Source organism: Rhinoraja longicauda, chromosome 12 (genome assembly GCF_053455715.1).
Source record: "Rhinoraja longicauda isolate Sanriku21f chromosome 12, sRhiLon1.1, whole genome shotgun sequence".
NCBI lineage: Eukaryota > Metazoa > Chordata > Chondrichthyes > Rajiformes > Arhynchobatidae > Rhinoraja > Rhinoraja longicauda.
The window spans coordinates 42,137,238-42,156,846 of NC_135964.1; the positions used below are offsets into that span (position 1 = coordinate 42,137,238).

General features: G+C 43.2%; 1 protein-coding gene across 2 annotated transcripts in view; it reads left to right on the plus strand.

The window, feature by feature from the left end:
• Window positions 1-807: 807 nt before the first annotated feature.
• The window catches only part of LOC144598964 (interleukin-10 receptor subunit beta-like), a 42,615-nt gene continuing 23,813 nt past the window's right edge, over window positions 808-19,609 (plus strand). The window contains exon 1 of one of the 2 annotated variants that reach the window (XM_078409628.1): window positions 808-1,770. In XM_078409628.1, coding sequence (XP_078265754.1) covers window positions 1,716-1,770 — 55 coding nt within the window. In that variant the 5' untranslated portion in view covers window positions 808-1,715. Of the gene's footprint in view, window positions 1,771-1,878; window positions 1,895-19,609 lie in introns of those variants that run through there. The other variant, XM_078409629.1, reaches the window with a different exon arrangement.

A 19,609-nucleotide genomic window follows, 5' to 3' on the forward strand; every position in this document is an offset into this window, starting at 1 on the left:
TCCGGGAATTAACCTAGTAAACCTACGCTGCACGCCCTCAATAGCAAGAATATCCTTACTCAAATTTGGAGACCAAAACTGCACACAGTATTCCAGGTGCGGTCTCACTAGGGCCCTGTACAACTGCAGAAGGACCTCTTTGCTCCTATACTCAACTCCTCTTGTTATGAAGGCCAACATTCCATCGGCTTTCTTCACTGCCTTTTTCCTTTCAGTGACTGATGCACTAGGACACCCAGATCTCGTTGTACGTCCCCTGTTCCTAACTTGACACCATTCAGATAATACTCTGCCTTCCTATTCTTACCACCAAAGTGGATAACCTCACACTTATCCACATTAAACTGCATCTGCCATGCATCCGCCCACTCACACACCTGTCCAAGTCACCCTGCAACCTCATAGCATCTTCCTCACAGTTCACACTACCATCCAGCTTTGTATCATCTGCAAATTTGCTAATGGTACTTTTAATCCCTTCATCCAAGTCATGTACCGCTGAGTTACTCCAGTATTTTGTGTCCACCTTCGATTTAAACCAGCAACTGCAGTTCTTTCCTACACATCTATGGATGGGTATAGTTTTATTGTCACTCCTGTCCACTACTTTCTTAACCATCTTCGACATCTATATCTATTTATTGTAATTATGGTGTAGCAAGTTTTAACAATCAATGTGTACTTTCTCTTGGGGGGTGGGATCTATTGCGAAACGGTCAGAAACACAGCTTTAAGTGCTGACGTTTCGGGGGAACTTTGTTCAAATCTTTGCGGTTTGGCTTCGTTCCCGGCGGAGCTGCGTGACTTTCGGAAAGGCGGAGAGGAGAGGAGAGTAGAGCAGAGAGAGCACTATCTTGTTTCGGTCCGTTCGCCTCATCTACCCGGTCCGACCGGCCCGGCCCACCGACTCCTCCACCCGGCCCACGCCGGTCGCCCGCCTCAGCTACCTGGTCTGACCGGCCCGGCCCGGCCCACCGACTCCACCACCCGGCCCACGCCGGTCTCCCGCCTCAGCTACCCGGTCTGACCGGCCCGGCCCGGCCCACCGACTCCACCACCCGGCCCACGCCGGTCTCCCGCCTCAGCTACCCGGCCCACCGACTCCTCCACCCGGCCCACGCCGGTCGCCCGCCTCAGCTACCTGGTCTGACCGGCCCGGCCCGGCCCACCGACTCCACCACCCGGCCCACGCCGGTCTCCCGCCTCAGCTACCTGGTCTGACCGGCCCGGCCCGGCCCACCGACTCCACCACCCGGCCCACGCCGGTCTCCCGCCTCAGCTACCTGGTCTGACCGGCCCGGCCCGGCCCACCGACTCCACCACCCGGCCCACGCCGGTCTCCCGCCTCAGCTACCCGGCCCACCGACTCCTCTACCCGGCCCCCCGCCTCAGCTACCCGGCCCGTTCGCCTCAGCTACCCGGTCCGACCGGCCCGGCCCGGCCCGGCCCACCGACTCCTCCACCCGGCCCGCCTCAATTACCCGGTCTCGCCCACACGTCCACTCAACCGGCCCGGCCCGGATTGCACCGGAACCACCGGTCGGACCGGTACTGTACCGCCCGCCTATCGACCCCGGCCCACGCCCACGCCCACTCCACCCGGTCCGTCTGCCCCGGCCCACGCCCCTCCGTCTGCCCCGGCTCTGGAAAACAAGAGGACGTCGATCTCATTTACTACCACCAGCAGCAGCAGCAGCAGCAGCAGCCTTGAAAACATGAAAGCCGTCAGCCGCCGGGTTCCCTTCTTGCTCGGCTTGTTGTGGGCCGTCGGTGAGCACAGTTTGGCCTTTCGGGACTCGGGTGGGCGGGGAGGGGTGGTCTTTGAGGGAGGCGTTTGGCGCCGGGGCCGCATCCCCTTGCCTTGTCCGGTAACCGTGTTCGGTGAGGGACCCGAGTACGTTTAAATGGAGCCCAGTCTAAGCCGGGTCAGATCGGTGGCTGTCTGTGGCGCGGTCCGGCTCCCCCCCCAACCCTTCGGCGGAGCGACCCTGCGGTCCCCGGAGCCGCGCCTACCCACCCGCTCCCCATCTGTCAGGCCGACAGCGGGCAGAGCTGCATCCACTGTAAGGGGCAGAGGAACCAAGGGCAGGGCTCAGCTCCCCTTTCTCCCAGTTGTTTTCTATTTTATTTCCCCACCTAATGTTTAATACTTCAGTCTCAAAAGACCTCTGCTCTGTGTGGGAAGGAACTGCAGATGCTGGTTTAAATGGCTCGAGGAGCCAAATGGCCTCTATGTTTCTGAACCAAAGATAGACACTAAAAGCTGGAGTAACTCAGCGGGACAGGCATCATCTCTGGAGAGAAGGGATGGGCGTCTGAAGAAGGGTCTCGACCCGAAACGTCACCCATTCCTTCTCTCCAGAGATGCTGTCTGTCCCTGAGTTACTACAGCTTTTTGTGTCTATCTGATTCACTATTTCTATTTCATGCTCTTTGTAACCCACTCCTCCCCTTTCTGGCCCCTTTAACTCTCGCCCCAGGCCCTCAGAGGTACCACAAATGTCATCGTGCCCCCATTGTCATCAGTGGGGCTCCAAATGAGGACTTTCCTAACTTGTGCGCATCTGTGTTAAAAATATTTACAGCTCATGTTTACAGAAAAAATGAGTAATGCGAGATATTGACTAAAGCTTTCTTATAACACATAACTGCACAGATGTGTATATGAGATATTTACATGTCGTAATTTCTCCAAGCTAAACATGCAAGAATCTTTTGTATAAAATTAGTTACTGGCATTTTGTTAGTTGCATCTGCAGTTCCTTCCTACACAGAGCCACTACAGGCTCTAAATATGAAAAACAAAGGGACTTTTACTTTTAAATTATGAAGATATGCTGATGCATGTATGTTTTATTTAATTTAATAGAGATAATGAGGTACCTCTAGTTATATGTTTTGATGAGTTATTTTTGGGAACCTTTGTGATGCTTGTCAAACAAAATGTTTATTCCACTTAAATTGAGCTGTGTTTCACTTTATGGCCAGGTGGCTGAATCTCACTGCTGAATCGCAAGTTTGAGAATTTAAGTTCCATGCCTAAAGTTTGATCCGTGGTGTTGTTCTGTTGCAGTATTGAAAGAATACAGTTTTTCTTTCATGTTTTTCTCAGGTGGGGAATGATTCCATGGTGTGGTTTTGAAAAAAGAACAGGGATTCTTATTCTTTATTTCTTTGGCAGTGTTTGTCTTTCATTCAACAGCAGATTATTTGTTTATTACCATGCTTGCAATTTGAAATAATTTACTAAGCATAAACTGGCAAACACAAACTTGTTCATTCATCAGCTAAAAACTTCATTGGAGCAATCTGAAATTTCAAAAAGGTCTTATAAGTGCAAGTCTCTTGGCCACTAAAATGTGTAACTGTGAAGTGAGCGACAGATTATTTTGAGCTCAAGGTGATTTTCAGTTGATGACCTTTTGAATGTATTTGTTGCTATTTAGCTGTGGTCGGAATTGCCCAGCTCACCAAGTTCACTGTGCATCAGCAGCAGTGCATGTGTCCATATATGACAATCTGTGATGGCAGCATCTGTAGATCATTGAGAGAGTAGATGAAATTGCAGTGTTACCCTGTCTGGTGGACATAATCTGTGGAGAGGAAGACGGAGAAATACACTGCTGGTAGGATTTAGAGCCTTTATAAAATTATTTTTGCCTACTTAATGGCCTCCTCCTGCACCTATTTTCTATGTTTCTTCCAAAGGACACCTCAAGAGAGCAATGGAAGGTTCCATGGTATGCCTTGACTGAGAGCAGCCTAAATAGGATTTTCTTCTAAATGGAAGACCCGAGGCACGAATTATGCAAAATCAGAAGGAGCTTCTGAAGCAATTTTTAAAAATTATTTGGGGGTAGAGTTCAGAAAAATAAGATTTAAGTCAGATAATTAAATTGTGATGCCATGGATGTGAGTGTACGCATTTGCCTTGGTTGTGTGAGCTCAGATGCAAGCTGACGTCTTTGTTTTAAAAGAAAGACAGCACAAGCTTAATAACATTTTCATGCTGCAATGACCTCCTGATGCATAGAACAACATCATTTTGCATGCTTACACAACCTATGTTTTACATGCTAATGCATAGTAATGCGAGGACAATTCTTAGTGGAAAATTTGAATTCTGATTGATTACATATGGTTCTGATTGATAAAACGGGATTCAAGTAAGGCTTGTGTGGGAACTAATTTGCATGATCTGCTAGTTTAAAAGCAAGTCTAAAAGCCATTTTATTTTATTTACTTCCTCATTTTTAGATGTCATGAGATCAGAACAGCCAAGGAAGCTCCTTGGAGTCCATTTTACCAAATGCATCCAAAAAGACAATGTCGTTACCCCACTTTTTTAAATGTGTTCAGTTTTGCACCTGCAAAGTCTATTTCAAAAATTCTTCGTTTGGTCTCGATTTTATATGTGTTTTCAGACATGAATTCTAAGCAGCCTTGACATAGTAGTTTATCATTCACCTTCTGAGTCTCCTCCCACATCATTTAACTGATATCTATGTTTATAGAGGATGTCTCGCTCACATGCACATGTACACAGGGGTGCAGTGCTGCCAGAGCTCACCGGAGCACGGCTCTGGCACCTCTGTTAAAAAAAAAAAAAGCCAAACTTGTGATATCTTGAGCTCAAACACAGAATAACAAGTTAACTCACTGCTGACCGGAACATGACTGCACAGCTGTACTGTGGTTTATTCAATCATTTGCAATCCTCCAACCAAATGCGCTATTACAACTCCTTCCACCCTAATAAAAAAAATAATTCCTGGTGGACATTTTGTTTTGAATATAACCAACAGTATTACAATCTTGTCTGATAGTTTACTTTTATATAACCTGAATAAAATGAGGGCATCATGCATACAATACAATACAATATATCTTTATTGTCATTGTACAGGGGTACAACGAGATTGGGAATGCGCCTTCCATACGATGCAATAAATCAATTAGCTAATCAGTATTAATTTAAACAACCCAATGAAACAAATGAGAACAGTTTTAAAACAGAATAAAGTGCAAGTAGATCTGTGCCGATTCACTGTGCGATGTGACCATCCGGCTCAGCAGAACTGGTTCATAGCAGCTATGGCCCTGGGAATGAAGCTGTTCCTGAGTCTGGAGGTGCGGGCGTAGAAGGCCTTGTATCGTCTGCCGGATGGTAGAAGTTCGAACAGACTGTTGCAGGGGTGTGAAGAGTCTTTGTGGATGCTGGTGGCTTTTCTGAGGCATCGTGTATTGTAGATGCCCTCCAAGGCTGGTAGCTGTGTTCCGATAGTCTTCTGAGCTCTATGGACTAACCGCTGAAGAGCTTTCTTCTCTGCCTCCATGCAGCTGAGATACCACACAGGGATGCCATGTGTTAGGATGCTCTCTATGGTGCAGCGGTAGAAGGTCGTCAGCAGTTGTTGGGGTAGACCAGTCTTTTTCAGTGTTCTTAGGTAGAACAGTCGTTGCTGCGCCTTCTTGACCAGCGCAGCAATGTTAGTGGACCATGTTAGGTCCTCCGAAATGTGAGTGCCCAGAAACTTGAAGCTGGACACTCTCTCCACACTGACCCCATTGATAAGGATCGGGGCGTATTCCCCGTTGTGTGACCTATGGAAGTTGATGATCAGCTCCTTGGTCTTGGTGGTATTTAGGGACAGGTTGTTATCAGAGCTCCAGTCCGCCAGGTTCTGCACCTCCACTCTGTAGTTTGTTTCATCACCGTTGGTGATCAGCCCGATCACCGTTGTGTCATCTGCAAACTTGACAATGGTGTTGGTGTCGAATGCAGGAACACAGTCGTGTGTGACATATACAATGATATGTGCATTTCAGGAAATAACTTCACAAATTTAACCTAACTACTGGGTTTCTCCTTCTTTCTGGATACCTTCCCTGACCAAAAGTTTCTGACTGTTTAGAATCACTTGGACTCATTTTTAATCGACTCAAGCCTTCCTTTTGACCTACATTCATAGATTCCAGTCCATCAGTCAATTTTGTTTGACTATCAACCCCACTTGAACCTCCATTTTCAGACTGATTCAAACTCTCACTAACTTGTGTACCTTCTTGTATCATTTCTGGTTCATCTGGTACCTGTACTTGAGTGGTAACCCAATTATCTGACTCATCTAATTGGTCTGATTTCAACCCTGTCTGTGCTTGCATAGGCATGACATGGTCAATGTGTACTTTTCTCACCTTTCCACTTCCAAACATCTTGATCAGGTATGTCTGTGGTCTGCATTTTCTCACCATTCTTCCAGGTAACCACTTCACCCACTTGTGATGATGGCTTTTCACCTTTACCTTCTGATTCAACTCAACACTCCTTTCCTTTACTCTACTTCCGTCATGATGTGCTTTTTGTTTCTCCTGTTTCTCTTCTACTGTTTGAGCCAAGTTTGGTTTCAACAGTGAAAACCTTGTTCTGGGTTTTCTTTTCAAGAACAGTTCAGCTGTTGTTTGACCAGTAGTGGTGTGAGGTGTGTTTCGATATGTAATCAGAAAGTTAGCCAGTTTGTGATACAAAGACAATTGTCTTTTCTTTGGATTTGGATCCAGCAGTTGTTTGACTAATGTATGCTTCACAATTTGCACTGTGCGTTTTGCTGCTCCATATTTTTCAGGTATTACAAATCTCACTCCCCACATGACATAACCTTGGTCGACTGAGAGTTCGTTCCTACGTACAAAGAATGGTTTCAGTTCTGCCTCTGAATTCGGCAATTTGTTTGGCCATCCATTTGTAATACAAAAATCTGTCAGTGCGAGTAGCCTTCCGAATGTCCCCTGATGTGATAGGTAACTCATCTACTTGAGAGAAGTAAAACAAGTCCTCTCTGTTTGAGGTAACCTCCGATTCCAAAAGGTAATCTAGATATGGCATCAGCATTGCTGTGCTCTGCTGCCTTACGATACTGAATATCATACTGGTATGCAGACAATTTCAATCACCATCTTTGCATTCTGGCTGCTGCCAGAGTTGGTATGTGTGCTTTTGGATTTAGGATCACTGTCAACGGCTGGTGATCTGTCTCAATTACAAACCTTCTACCATACAAGTATTTGTGAAACCTCCTAACGGCAAAAATCAATGCAAGAGCTTCTCGCTCTATTTGCGCATAATTTCTCTCACTGGCATTGAGTGTTCTAGATGCAAATGCTATTGGCCTTTCCTCTCCATTTTCTAACACATGAGAGATCACAGCACCAACACCGTATGGTGAAACATCACATGCTAACTTCATTGGCTTATTGACATCGTAATCAACAAGCATTGAACTCTCTGCCAACTGAGCCTTACATGACTTGAAAGCTTGATCACATTTACATGTCCACTTCCATGGTACATCTTTTCTCATCTCATTCAAGAGATGTAAACAGGTGGACAGATTTGGCATAAACTTCCCATAATAATGCACTAATCCTAAAAAGATCGGATCTCAGATATGTTTCTGGGAGTGGGCGCATTCCTGATCGCATCAACTTTACCCTTGGTGGGGTGTAGACCATCTTTGTCTATCTTATGACCCAAATACTCTACCGAGTTCTGATAGAGCTCACACTTCTGTGCCTTCACTCTTACACTGTGCGTTTCAAGTCGTTTGAGTACCACATCCAACCTTTCATCATGTGTCTGCCTGTCAGGGGCTGAGATGAGGATGCCATCCAAGTAACACACCACACCTTCAATTCCCTCTAGAATTTGTGTCATTACCCCTTGAAAAATCCCTGGGGCTGATGATGTACCAAATGGAAGCCAATTGAACTGAAATAATCCCAAATGCGTGTTAATAGTTAGCTTGGATTTAGATTCTTCATCTACACCTAACTGCAAGTAGGCATTTGTCAAGTCCATTTTTATGAAGACTTGGCTGCCTGTGAGGATGCTAAACAAACCCTCTGCCGTTGGTATGGTATCGGGTATGCTATCTTCAAGTACCTGGTTTACGGTCACCTTGTAATCCCCACAAAGTCTAAAACTACCATCAGGTTTAGGTACAACTAGAATGGGTGTTGCCCATGCACTACTTTCTACCTTACTGATAATGTTCTCAGCTTCAAGTCTTTTTAGTTCTTTCTCAACCTTGTCCTTAAGAGCATACGGCACAACCCATGGTTTGCAATGCATTGGTGTCGCATCCTGCTTCACGCGTACTTTCGCCTTGTACCCCTTGATTGGCTCTCCCTGGTCGCTAAACACCTTCGGATGTTGCTTGATTACGTTCTCCGGACACTTGAATTCTTCACGAACGAGAAATATCTCGTTCCAGTTGAGCTTCAAGATCTGCAGCCAATTCCGACCTAGCAACGCAGGTTTATCTCCCTTTACAACTACGAGGAGCAACTCCGCCTGATGCTCCTTATACCTAACTGGTACATGTAAGCATCTTAACACTGGAATCTTCTCTCCAGAGTAACCATGTAACTCGATTCGCTTCGCTTCCAAAGGAATTTGACTCGGCTTCTCCCGATACACAAATTCTGGAATCACGCTCACAGATGCTCCTGTGTCGACTTCCATGCTAACATGAGCACCATTCAACTGGACTTGCATGGACACATTCTTTGTCTTCTGGTTTACTAGCTCATTGCTGCAGATGGTGTAAATATCGAGAAGCTCTTCCTCTGCCTGCAGTTGATCCACAGAATGCAGCTTACTTGTTGTTGAACCTTTTTTCTGCTTAGCCTTTCGACAAGCCTTCGCTAGGTGTTCCATCTTATGACATGAGTAACACTCTGCCTCGAAGAATGGACAAGACTGTGCTAGATGTGAGCCCAAACAACGATAGCATGACTTTGCAGTTGTCTTGCTACCCTTCGATGGAAAACGATTCTCTGACGTCTTTGTCTACTTATCCGTCTTTAGTTTGCTGGACTGCAGCTTGTTCAACTCTTCCGCAGGTTGTCTAGAAGTTGTCCTGACTTCACTAGAACCCCTTTCTGCCATATCCATTGACAAAGCAGTTTTACAAGCTGTTTCAAAAGTCAGGTCATACACTGTCATCAGCTTACTTCGGATCCGCTCACTTCTCAGTCCACACACGAAACGGTCTCTTAACGCCCGGTCTTGGAAATTTCCAGAATTACAATGAATTGATAACCTTTTGAGTGTCACAATAAAATTACTAATATCCTCCTCTGGAAGTTGACATCTCGTTCCAAAACGATAGCTTTCAACTATTTCTAAGGACTTAGGGTCATAATGTTCTGTTAACTTCTTCAGAATATCCTTCAAAGGCGTGTCCTTTGGTTTGGCTGGGGCTAATAAATTCTTTACTGTATCATAAACATCGGGACCCTTTCAGTAAGAAAAATTGCTCTTTTCCTAGTTTGAGTTGCTTCATTCAACCATCTTGATTCTGCATCAGAAGCTTCTACTTCAGTGATGTTATTAGCAGCAAAAAACATCTCTAAAAGTTCGATGTATGCACTGAACGTTTCCCGGCCTTGCTGGAACTCACCCAATCTTCCGATATATCCACTGGGCACTGCCATTTTAGATATTAAAAAAAAATGTTTTAACAGTCTCACAGAATTCAACTTTGTGACCCGATTTCCAGCTTTCCTTGACATTAATTTTGGAAACGTTATACAACCTTCTCCGTGCCTCTGTAGAATTCCTTATCTACACAAACAAGTAAAGCTGGGGAATCGGCAATCCCATCCTCGTCGCCAATTTGTGATATCTTGAGCTCAGACACAGAATAACAAGTTAACTCACTGCACAGCTGTACTGTGGTTTATTCAATTATGTACAATCCTCCAACCAAAGGTGGCGCTATTACAAAAATAAAATTTGCATGGATCCAAAATTACCTCACTGAGACAACTATTAGACAGTTATCTCAGACAGTTCTTAGGAATGCTAAATTGTAATTGAATTGGAAAAGCCAGAGGAAGAGGAAAAATATATAGGCCTGCGTTTCCTTTGCAAGATTGAGAAACTATTGAAAGTGCATATGGTAAATTTTGGGAGAGGACAGTATTTAACTTAGGATCTTCCACAAATGATGATTCAACAAACATCATTGCTATTGTATGTGAGTCAAATTATAAATGGTTACTGGGGCCACCATTGCGTGTAATGCAGCCAAGGTCATCAGCTTTCAGTGAAAAAAAATGTATGGCTATAAAGTCAAGCTGCTGAATTGCTGTAATTAGTTTTGAGGTACACTACAGGTCAGTATTGTCATCATTTCCACCGCATCCAAGCCTCTCAAGTATGCTTTAAAATGAGAAATTCTGGAAAATCATGTCATGAATAATAGGAGCAGAATTAGGTCATTCGGCCCATCAAGTCTATTCCACCATTCAATCATGGCTGATCTATCTCTCCCTCCAAACCCCATTCTCCTGCCTTCTCCCCATGACCCTTGACACCCATACTAATCATAAATCTATCTCTGCCTTAAAAATAAAATAATTCTGAATCTAGTGGATTTAAGTTTAAAAAACAAAATTCAGTATATGATGCAGGGAAGGCATTGTTGGTTGTCTGTCCTTGCTTATGTGAGATGGTGAGGGTGGAATGATTCCTTGAACTGCTTTCACTGCGGTGGTGACCAACAATGACTTGGATGAAGGGATTAAAAGTAACATTAGCAAATTTGCAGATGACACAAAGCTGGGTGGCAGTGTGAACTGTGAGGAAGATGCTATGAGGTTGCAGGGTCTGTGGAATATCTGCTTCAGAAGGCAGTGGAGGCCAGTTCTCTGAATACTTTCAAGAGAGAGCTAGATAGAGCTCTTAAGGATAGCGGAGTCAGGGGGTATGGGGAGAAGGCAGGAACGGGGTACAATCATTCTGATTGAGAATGATCAGCCATGATCACATTGAATGGTGGTGCTGGCTCGAAGGGCTGAATGGCCTACTCCTGCAACTATTGTCTATTGTCTATAATGTGTCGGTGTACTACTGCTATACGCTTGTACTGTATCTGAGGTGCTTATCTAATATGTATATAAGTGCTTAGGCAGAGTGATACTTGTACTGAACTATATACAAAAATTAATTTCACTGTGAAATAAGACTGTAGTTTAGAGATAAAGCAAGGAAACAGGTCTTTCATTCCACCGGGTCCACGCCAACAATCGATCACCCGTTCACACTAGTTCTATGTTATCCCAGTTTCTCATCCACTTCACACATATTAGGGGTAATTTACAGAGGCCAATTAACCTACAAACTTGCATGTCTTTGGGATGTGGTGGGAAGCCGGAGGTAACCCACGCAATCACAACTTATAAAATCCACGATGGCAGCACACAAGGTCAAGATCAAACCCGGGCCTCTGGCACTGTGAGACAGCAGCTCTACCAGCTGCTGCACTGTGCCACCCAGAACTTAAATTCTTTGAGCTTTAGGAATTTAAGTACAGTCATTTCTTGTTCATCCGATACTCATTCTAATTTGTGTGCAACACATCTTAACGCAGTATAAACATGCTCATTAAAATGATAATAGATATCCCATCACTGATAGGTATTTTTCAAGCCAATTGTTAATTTAGCATTATATTTCAGTCATTTAACTGGCAGTTAGCGCACAAAACAAACATTTTAAGCTACCTGCATATTTGCAGGAGAAAGATCAAAAGGAATAGATCGTTAAGAGTCTTATATTGTCATCTGTCCCAGATAGAACAATGAAATTCTTACTTGCTGCAGCACAACAGAATATGTAAACACAGTTCAATGTAAGCATTATGATAAACGAGAGGAAAAAAAGTTGTGTGTGTATATATATACACACACACACACACACACACACACACACACACACACACACACACACACACACACACACACACACACACACACACTCAAAAAACATACAATAGTAGTGCAATAATAATAATAATTTATGATAAACTGATGAATGTAAATGAAGTGTAATGAAGTCTAATGAAGTGTAAATTCGCACATATATATTTTGGGCATTATCTTGGAACTTCCAATTTTTCATAAAATTATATAGTACAAAAATAGGCCCTTCAGCTCACATAGTACATGCCAAGCAATGTGAATCACAATCTCATTTCCCAGCACTCTGCCCTTAGCCTGCGATGTATGGTGTTTCAAGTATTCATCTAAATATTTATTAAATTCTCTACCAACCCCTCGGGCAGTGAGTTACAGATCTTGGCTTGCTTCTGGGTAAAAGAAAAATAACTGAGTGGCACGGTGGCATAGCAGTAGAGCTACTTATAATGCCAGAGACCCGGGTTTGATCATGACTATGGGTGCTGTCTGTCCGTAGTTTGTACGTTCTTCCTGTGACCTGCGTGAGTTTTCTCCGAGATCTTCGGTTTCCTCCCACGTTCCAAAGATTGGCTTGGTAGAAATGTAAAATTGTCCCTAGTGTCCATAGGGTATTGCTAATGTGCGTGGATCACTGGTTGGCATGGACTCGGTGGGCCGAAGGGCCTGTTTCCTGTACTCTACACTTTAAAAAAAAAAAAACCTCAAATCCCCTCTAAAATTCAAACCCTTATGTAAACCTATGACCTCTACTAAGGGGAAAAAATTATCAGTATCTTCTGTATGCCGCCTATAATTTTATATGTCTCAGCCAGGTCCTCCTCAGCCTTTACTGCTCCACTGAAAACAAATGCAGATTATCCTTTCAACTCCTCGAATCCGAAGCAGTCCATCCCAGTGCAATGGGATCCTTCCCATTTCATCTCAATCAGTCAGAGATACTGTCTTTGTTCTACCCAGACCTTCTCAACAACTGGAAACAAATTTGTTTTCTCTCTTATACATTTTTAATGGTCTTGAACCTGAAACATTAACTGTTCCTCTTTCCACAGAGACGCCTGACCCACTGAGTTTTTCCGACTTTTTCTGTTTTTGCATGCTGCCTGCAATATGGTGCAGTACTCCAGCTACGACCTACTCAATATTTTATAAAGTTGTACCATAACCTCCCTATACTTTATCTATCTCTGTTGCCATGAGGGATCCTTGGACAAGATTCTCTCTGTTCAACACTCCACCTTACGCTAATGCCATGCATTGTATACACCCTAGTCTCATTATTTCTCCTAAAATGTAACTCTTCACATTTTTCAGATTTATATTCAACCTGTGTGGTGCTGGGTATATGGAACAAACTACTAGAGGAGGTAGTTGCGGCAGGTACTATTAACAATATTTAAAAGATATTTGGACAGGTACATGGATAGGAAAGGTTTTGAGGAGTATGGGCCTAAGGCAGACAGGTGGAACTATTGTAGATGGGCATCTTGGACAGGATGGGCAAGTTAGTCCCAAGAGCCTGTTTCCATGTTGTATGCTCTATGACTCTATGCCACAACTCCGCCATATTACGAAGTGATCAACTGTCAAGCTCTACCTTCCTCATTATCAGTAATCTTTGTGTGATCTGAAGCGTACTAATCATGCCTCCTATATTCACATCCAGATCATTTACTATAAATAATAAACATCAAGGGTCCCAGCATCTATCCATGCAGTACAACATTGGTCATAGACTGCCACTCAATAAACAACCCTCAACCATTACACTTTGCTTCCTATCACCAAGACATTTTTGCCGTGTTGGACCAATATACAAGTTGAAGTTAACACATGATGCATCAAGTTATAGTGCAGGTGATTAATAAGTCTTGTGATGAACGATGAACAAGACCACCCCTTTCTTTTCACTTGCACTCACACAAGGAGTAGGCACCAATCACGTGGAAAGCATTTAAAAAGTATTTAGAATGGAGAAATTATTTAACTTTTTATCAGGTAAATTATTTTCTCTGGTAAACAATCGTAAGGTACCGCTGGTGACATTTGGTCCCGAATCAGTGATAACGACTGTGGTGGCTTTGCAAATGTAGAAGGGGGCAGTTAGTTCTTCTATCATAGTATGACAATATAATCATGTTCAGGAGTTCCAGGCAGAAAACATTTGCGTAAGAACTCTGGTGGAAGTGGATGTGGGATTTACTCATGTAATGTAGTCAGTGAGGACTTGCGTCATGACAATACCTGAAAATTGTAGGCAAGATCCATTCCTTAATTCCTCACCTGAACACTGGTCAAATTTTCTTAAGCCTTTCGATGGCTCTTTTCATTGAAAAGTGTTCAGCCAAGGAACTAGTGAAAGGCCTGGATAGAGTGGATGTGGAGAGGACGTTTCCACTAGTCTTTGATTGCTGATAGGAAATATTTACCAATAATGTTAGACCAAGTCATCTGAAACTCTTTACAGTCATGATCATGGCCTGTTGGACATTTTCAGTTGATATGATGAAAAAAACTTAGTTTTCCGATATTGATCAATATTCATTCAAAATGTCTATTGTCCTCACTCTCACTATTGTCCTCACAAGCAAGCCCTCACTGACTAAATTACATGAGTAAATCCCTCATCCACGTCCACCAGAGTGGGCGGCCATGCTAGCGCAGTGGTAGAGTTGCTGCCTTGCAGCGCCGGAGACCCGGGTGCTGTCTGTACGGAGTTTGTACGTTCTCCCTGTGACCGTGTGGGTTTTCTCCGAGATCTTCGATTTCCTCCCACACTCTAAAGACGTACAGGTTTGTAGGTTAATAAGCTTGGTGTATGTGTAAATTGTCCCTAGCGAGTGTAGATTGTTGTTAATGTGCGGGGATCGCTGGTCGGTGCGGACTCGGTGGGCCGAAGGGCCTGTTTCCGCGCTGTATCTCTGAACTAAACTAAAGTCAAATACATGGATTGTGGTAGTATTGCTGAATAAACAACAGGGCTTCAAGTTCCGGGGCATGAATATCCCTGATCTATCCTGGGTCCTGCAAGTTGATGCAATTACAAAAAAAGCTCACCAGTGTCTCTTCTTCCTCAGATGTTTGAGGAGATGCAGCATGACACTGAATACTCTATTGAACTTCTACAGCGTACGGTAGAAAGGATACTGACTGGTTATATCACTGCTTGGTTCAGTGATTTTGAATGCCCAGGAACAAAAAGAGGCTGCAGAAAGTGGTGGATATTGCCTGGTCCATCATGAGTATGGACCGCCCAACTAGTGAAGAAATCTCCAGGAAGTGCGTTAGCCCCACACCGCACTGGCCCTGTTCTTATTGGGAAGTAGGTTTAGGACCCCAAACCACTACCTCCATGTTTGAGAAAAGCTTTGTATCATTAACCATCAAACACTTCAACTGTACAACCCTAACCACAGCCCCACCTCAGCACGAACTACTAAGGACTTTGTATAAGGACTTTGTTCTACCTACTAGAACAACTTACCTTTGATGGAGAAGATTGAGAACACATTTGAGCCTAATTCAACTTAGCGTGTAGAGTTGAACAAAAACAAGCGAGTCAAAAACTTTACCATATGCTATGAAAATGAATGCAGTATCTCACAAAACTCATTCACGTGTTTGTCATACCTCCCCTCCCCACCTTCCATTGTTCTATATTTGGCTAATTATACCATCTTCCACCAACTGTAACTTGAACATTTGCAAAGTTTTGTGGTCGTTCCAAATCCTAGACTGCACTGTCGGCTCTTGCCACTTTAGCTAACCTCACCTCTCTAGCCCCTCCAGCCCCAAGGTCATCTGTGGAACTTAATGTCAAGAGGTACGACAATGGGCAGTCAGTAGTACCTGTTAACATTAGAAGCCAAAAACAAATGTCTACCCAATATGTTGAAATTTGTGAATTTAAACAGATTGTGTATTTTCTCCATGAGATGACAGAGAGCTTTGCCTATTAGCTAGTATTTTTTTTAATTGCAAGTAGTCAGTTATAGGGAAAATTTACAGAGTCACTCTGGTGTTTGGGGAATACCGTGGCTTAGTGTACAGGAATCTCCTAAATTATACGGAACTCATATCATGGCCCACATAATTCTCAGCCATCCGGGCGATTGCAATGTGATTTCTTGGAAATGACTGAAAGTGGGAAGGATGGCAATTGGAGAGGCATGTTAAATATTGGAGATGAAAGGAATTTAAATGTGTGCTGGAATACAGGCGGCACAGTAGCACAGAGATAGAGTTGTTGCCTTACGGTGCCAGGGACCCGGGTTCGATCCTGACTACGGGTGCTTGTCTATTGGGAGTTTGTACATTCTCCCCGTGACCTGCATGGGCTTTCTCCGGGATCTCCGGTTTCCTCCCACATTCCGAAGGTTTACAGGCTTGTTGGTTAATTGGCTTGGTAAAATTGTAAATTGTCCCTAGTGTGTAGGATAGTGCTAGTGTGCGGGGATCGCTGGTTGGTGCGTACTCAGTAGGCCGAAAGGCTTGTTCCCGCTCTGTATCTCTTAACTAAACCTGTGGATTCTCCTGTGGAATCTTCACGATAATATAAAGAGATATTTATGTTTTTTACCTGTGTGTTAATCAAGAGCTTAATGCATTTTTCAATATTGCCATTAATTTGGATTAACATTCATATTAAAAATGTAAATTCAAAATTTTACTTAATGACTAATATGTCTACATGGAAAAAGTGCTGATTAGTTAATATTCCATGAAGGATCTTTGACTGCAGAACATTCTATGAAGGAGAAGAAATAGTGATGGTAAAATAGCCAACAAGTCTTCAAGTTTCTTCTCTACCAAATGTCTATTTTATAAACTCAGGTTCGATAATCTATGGGTGCTTCTCAAAAGCTTCACTTTTTAAGCAAACCAAGATAAGTTGTACAGACCTACAACACAGAAACATTTTGGCTCAGCATGCCCATGCTACTCATTGCATTGCAGAACGTGGATGGGGTGATGCTTCAGTCTGTGGAAAGTTCCCGATCAGAAACATCACCTTTCCATATTCTCCTGAGATGCTGCCTGCCCCGCTGAGTTATTCCAGCACCAATCATTGCATTTATTTATACATCCCATTTAATCGCTTTTGATACATGGCCATCTGTGCCACGGAATTCAAGTGCTTGTCTCGATGTTGCTTGGGCGGGTTAGGCTGAAGGGCCTTTTTCTGTGTTGCAAATGCCTTGAGACACTCTGCCATCACGATGCCCTTCTCAGGTAGCTGTTCCACGTGTTTTAGTTTACAGATACAGTGTGCAAACTGGCTCTTCGGCCCACTGAGTCCACGCTAACCATAGAACTCGTACACTAGTTCTATGTGCAGGATATCCCACTTTCACTTCCTACACACTAGGGGCAATTTACAGTCGCCAATTAACCTGTAAACTTGCGTGTTTTTACAATGTGGGAGGGCATCAGAGCACCATAGAAAACCCACGTAGTCACAGTGAGAACGTACGAACTCTTCACGGACAACACCCATAGACTATCGAACCTGGGTCTCTGGTGTTTTAGAGCTCTACCACTGAGCCATCTGTTTTACTCACCCCCATCAAAGGAAAATTATTCTTACACTCTACCCTTTCTGAGAAATGTGGAACTTTTGTTCTGCAAATTGATTTTTTTTGTAAACTTTTGGGACTTGGGTTTTTTTAAATAAATTTTGCTGATTGGAAATTTGGGAACAAGTTTATGCAGAAGTTGTCTTACAGAGACTGCTTTTATTTTCAATTTTGTGTGAATTAAAAATGGAGATATCAAGTTTTGTTTCTGCTTCGGGAGCTGGGTTGTGAGTAAACGAGTATTGGTGTTGACTGCTGGAGGCTCAGAGTAAAAATGGGAAAGATATACAAGTAAAATGGAGGCTGTCTGCAGAATGAGTTTTAGACAGAAAATATGATAAAATTCTGGTTTGGTGAGCTAGTTCTGCTGCAGGACACAATAAACTTTCCAATGTAGCTCTATTCAGCACGTAAATCATACCTGCACGCTTTTCAAAGCAAATGGTCTTGGAGCCCATCCTATCCAAAATTTACAATTCAGAAGGAGGTTATTTTACCTCAAGCACATACTGACTCATTGAAAGAACAAAAGGACACAGTGCTGAAGTAACTGAGTGGGTCAAACAGCATCTCAAGAGGATGTGGATAGGTGACGTTTTGATTTGGGACCCTTCTTCAGATTCTGCTACGTCTACTTTGAAGACGTTCTCGAGTCTGAAGAGGGGTCCCGACCCGAAATGTCACCTCTTCAATTTCTCCAGAGATGCTGCTTGATCTGCTGAATTACCCCAGCACTCCGTGTCCTTTTGTGTAAAGCAGCATTTGCAGTTCTTTGTTTCTACTTCTTTCTTTGAAAGGGCAGATGTTCTTTGACCCAGTGCCAAATCTTTATCTTCAAATAACTTTTCTGGTTTCCCCATGAAAATTATTTATAGAATTGTCTTCTCCCACCTTTTCAGACAAAGCAACGTAAATATTGACAACACAAACTCAATTTCCCATCTCTCATTCAAATAATTGTGAATAATACAAAGGCCTTAGAAGCTTTGCAAGTTTGTTGTCAGAACCTGGAAAAATAATCTATTTTATTTATTGAGCTATTCACTGGAGGATTTTTATGTACTCTACCAAAAACCTTTCTTCTTTTTGTAAACATTTCATGAACTTGTTCCTAGATCAGATTTGTTTAACGAATTCTGGTGTAGGAAGGAACTGCAGATGCTGGTTTTCACCAAAGATGGACACAAAATGCTGGAGTAACTCAGCGGGACAGGCAACATCTCTGGATAGAAGGAATGGGTGACATTTTGGGTCGCGTCAGAAGAAGGATCTCAACCAGAAATGACATTCCTACTGAGTTACTCCAACATTTTGTGTCTATCTTCATGAATTATGGTGCGAACTTTTCAAATCTCTTCATAATTAAAGTCTCAGACCTCTCGTAAATCCCGCTAAACTTCCTTAGTATCCTCCCTGTGGTTTTGAAATCACCACAATGATTTGGAACAGCTTGTTTGGCCCATTAGAGGAGATGATTGAGGAGACCCTGAGCTCAGAGTCTCCTTTTGTGCAAAAAGGACCTGTGTAGATCTGTCCATTTTGTTGAAGATGGTTGTGATTATGACATCTCCTGATGTAGCCAGCTTGACCTCATCTTTACAGATGTAGGGGAGAAAATTGTTTATTGCAACTGAGGTTTTGGAACTTCAGCAGAAATGCAATCTGCTCCGGAGGCCTTGTTGTTCCTTGTTGACATGTGGCCTTTTTATTGTCAGTGAGGTAGAAATGGACAGTTCACTGTGGAATAGATGCATAACATTCTCATCAAGGGCACAGTCACTGTTGAGTTAATTGAAATATTCCTTGCTGCGGGTGCTGAATGCTTCTCTGTCCATAACTTCACCTGCTCTTGGCATCTCTCTATTGGGTCTTTGTGTCTTTGGGGTGAGGTAACCTTAACAATGCTAAAGAATCAGCATAAGTCATGGTTATCAATAAGTTAGCCAATTAATCACTTTCTAAAATGTGGTTGTGAAATTTGTGAGGATGTGTAAAGAGACATGAAAAAGAACTATAGAGTTCAAGTTCTTTCCTCTTACTTTTCTCTGTCTTCTCCTTCCTGTATATTGTTTTTTCCCTTTCATATTGTTGCACTGTGTTTCACTTGTTTTTTTATAAAGCTCTCACTCTTTCCGAAGTGTTTTCCCATGTTCAGGCCCTTTCATGGTTTGCAGTGTTGTTTAAGATTAATTACTTAATCGGATGGTGAACTGGTTGAAGGAATAGATTATTAAAAATTGGATTTGGAATTCTAGTCAAGATATTATGTC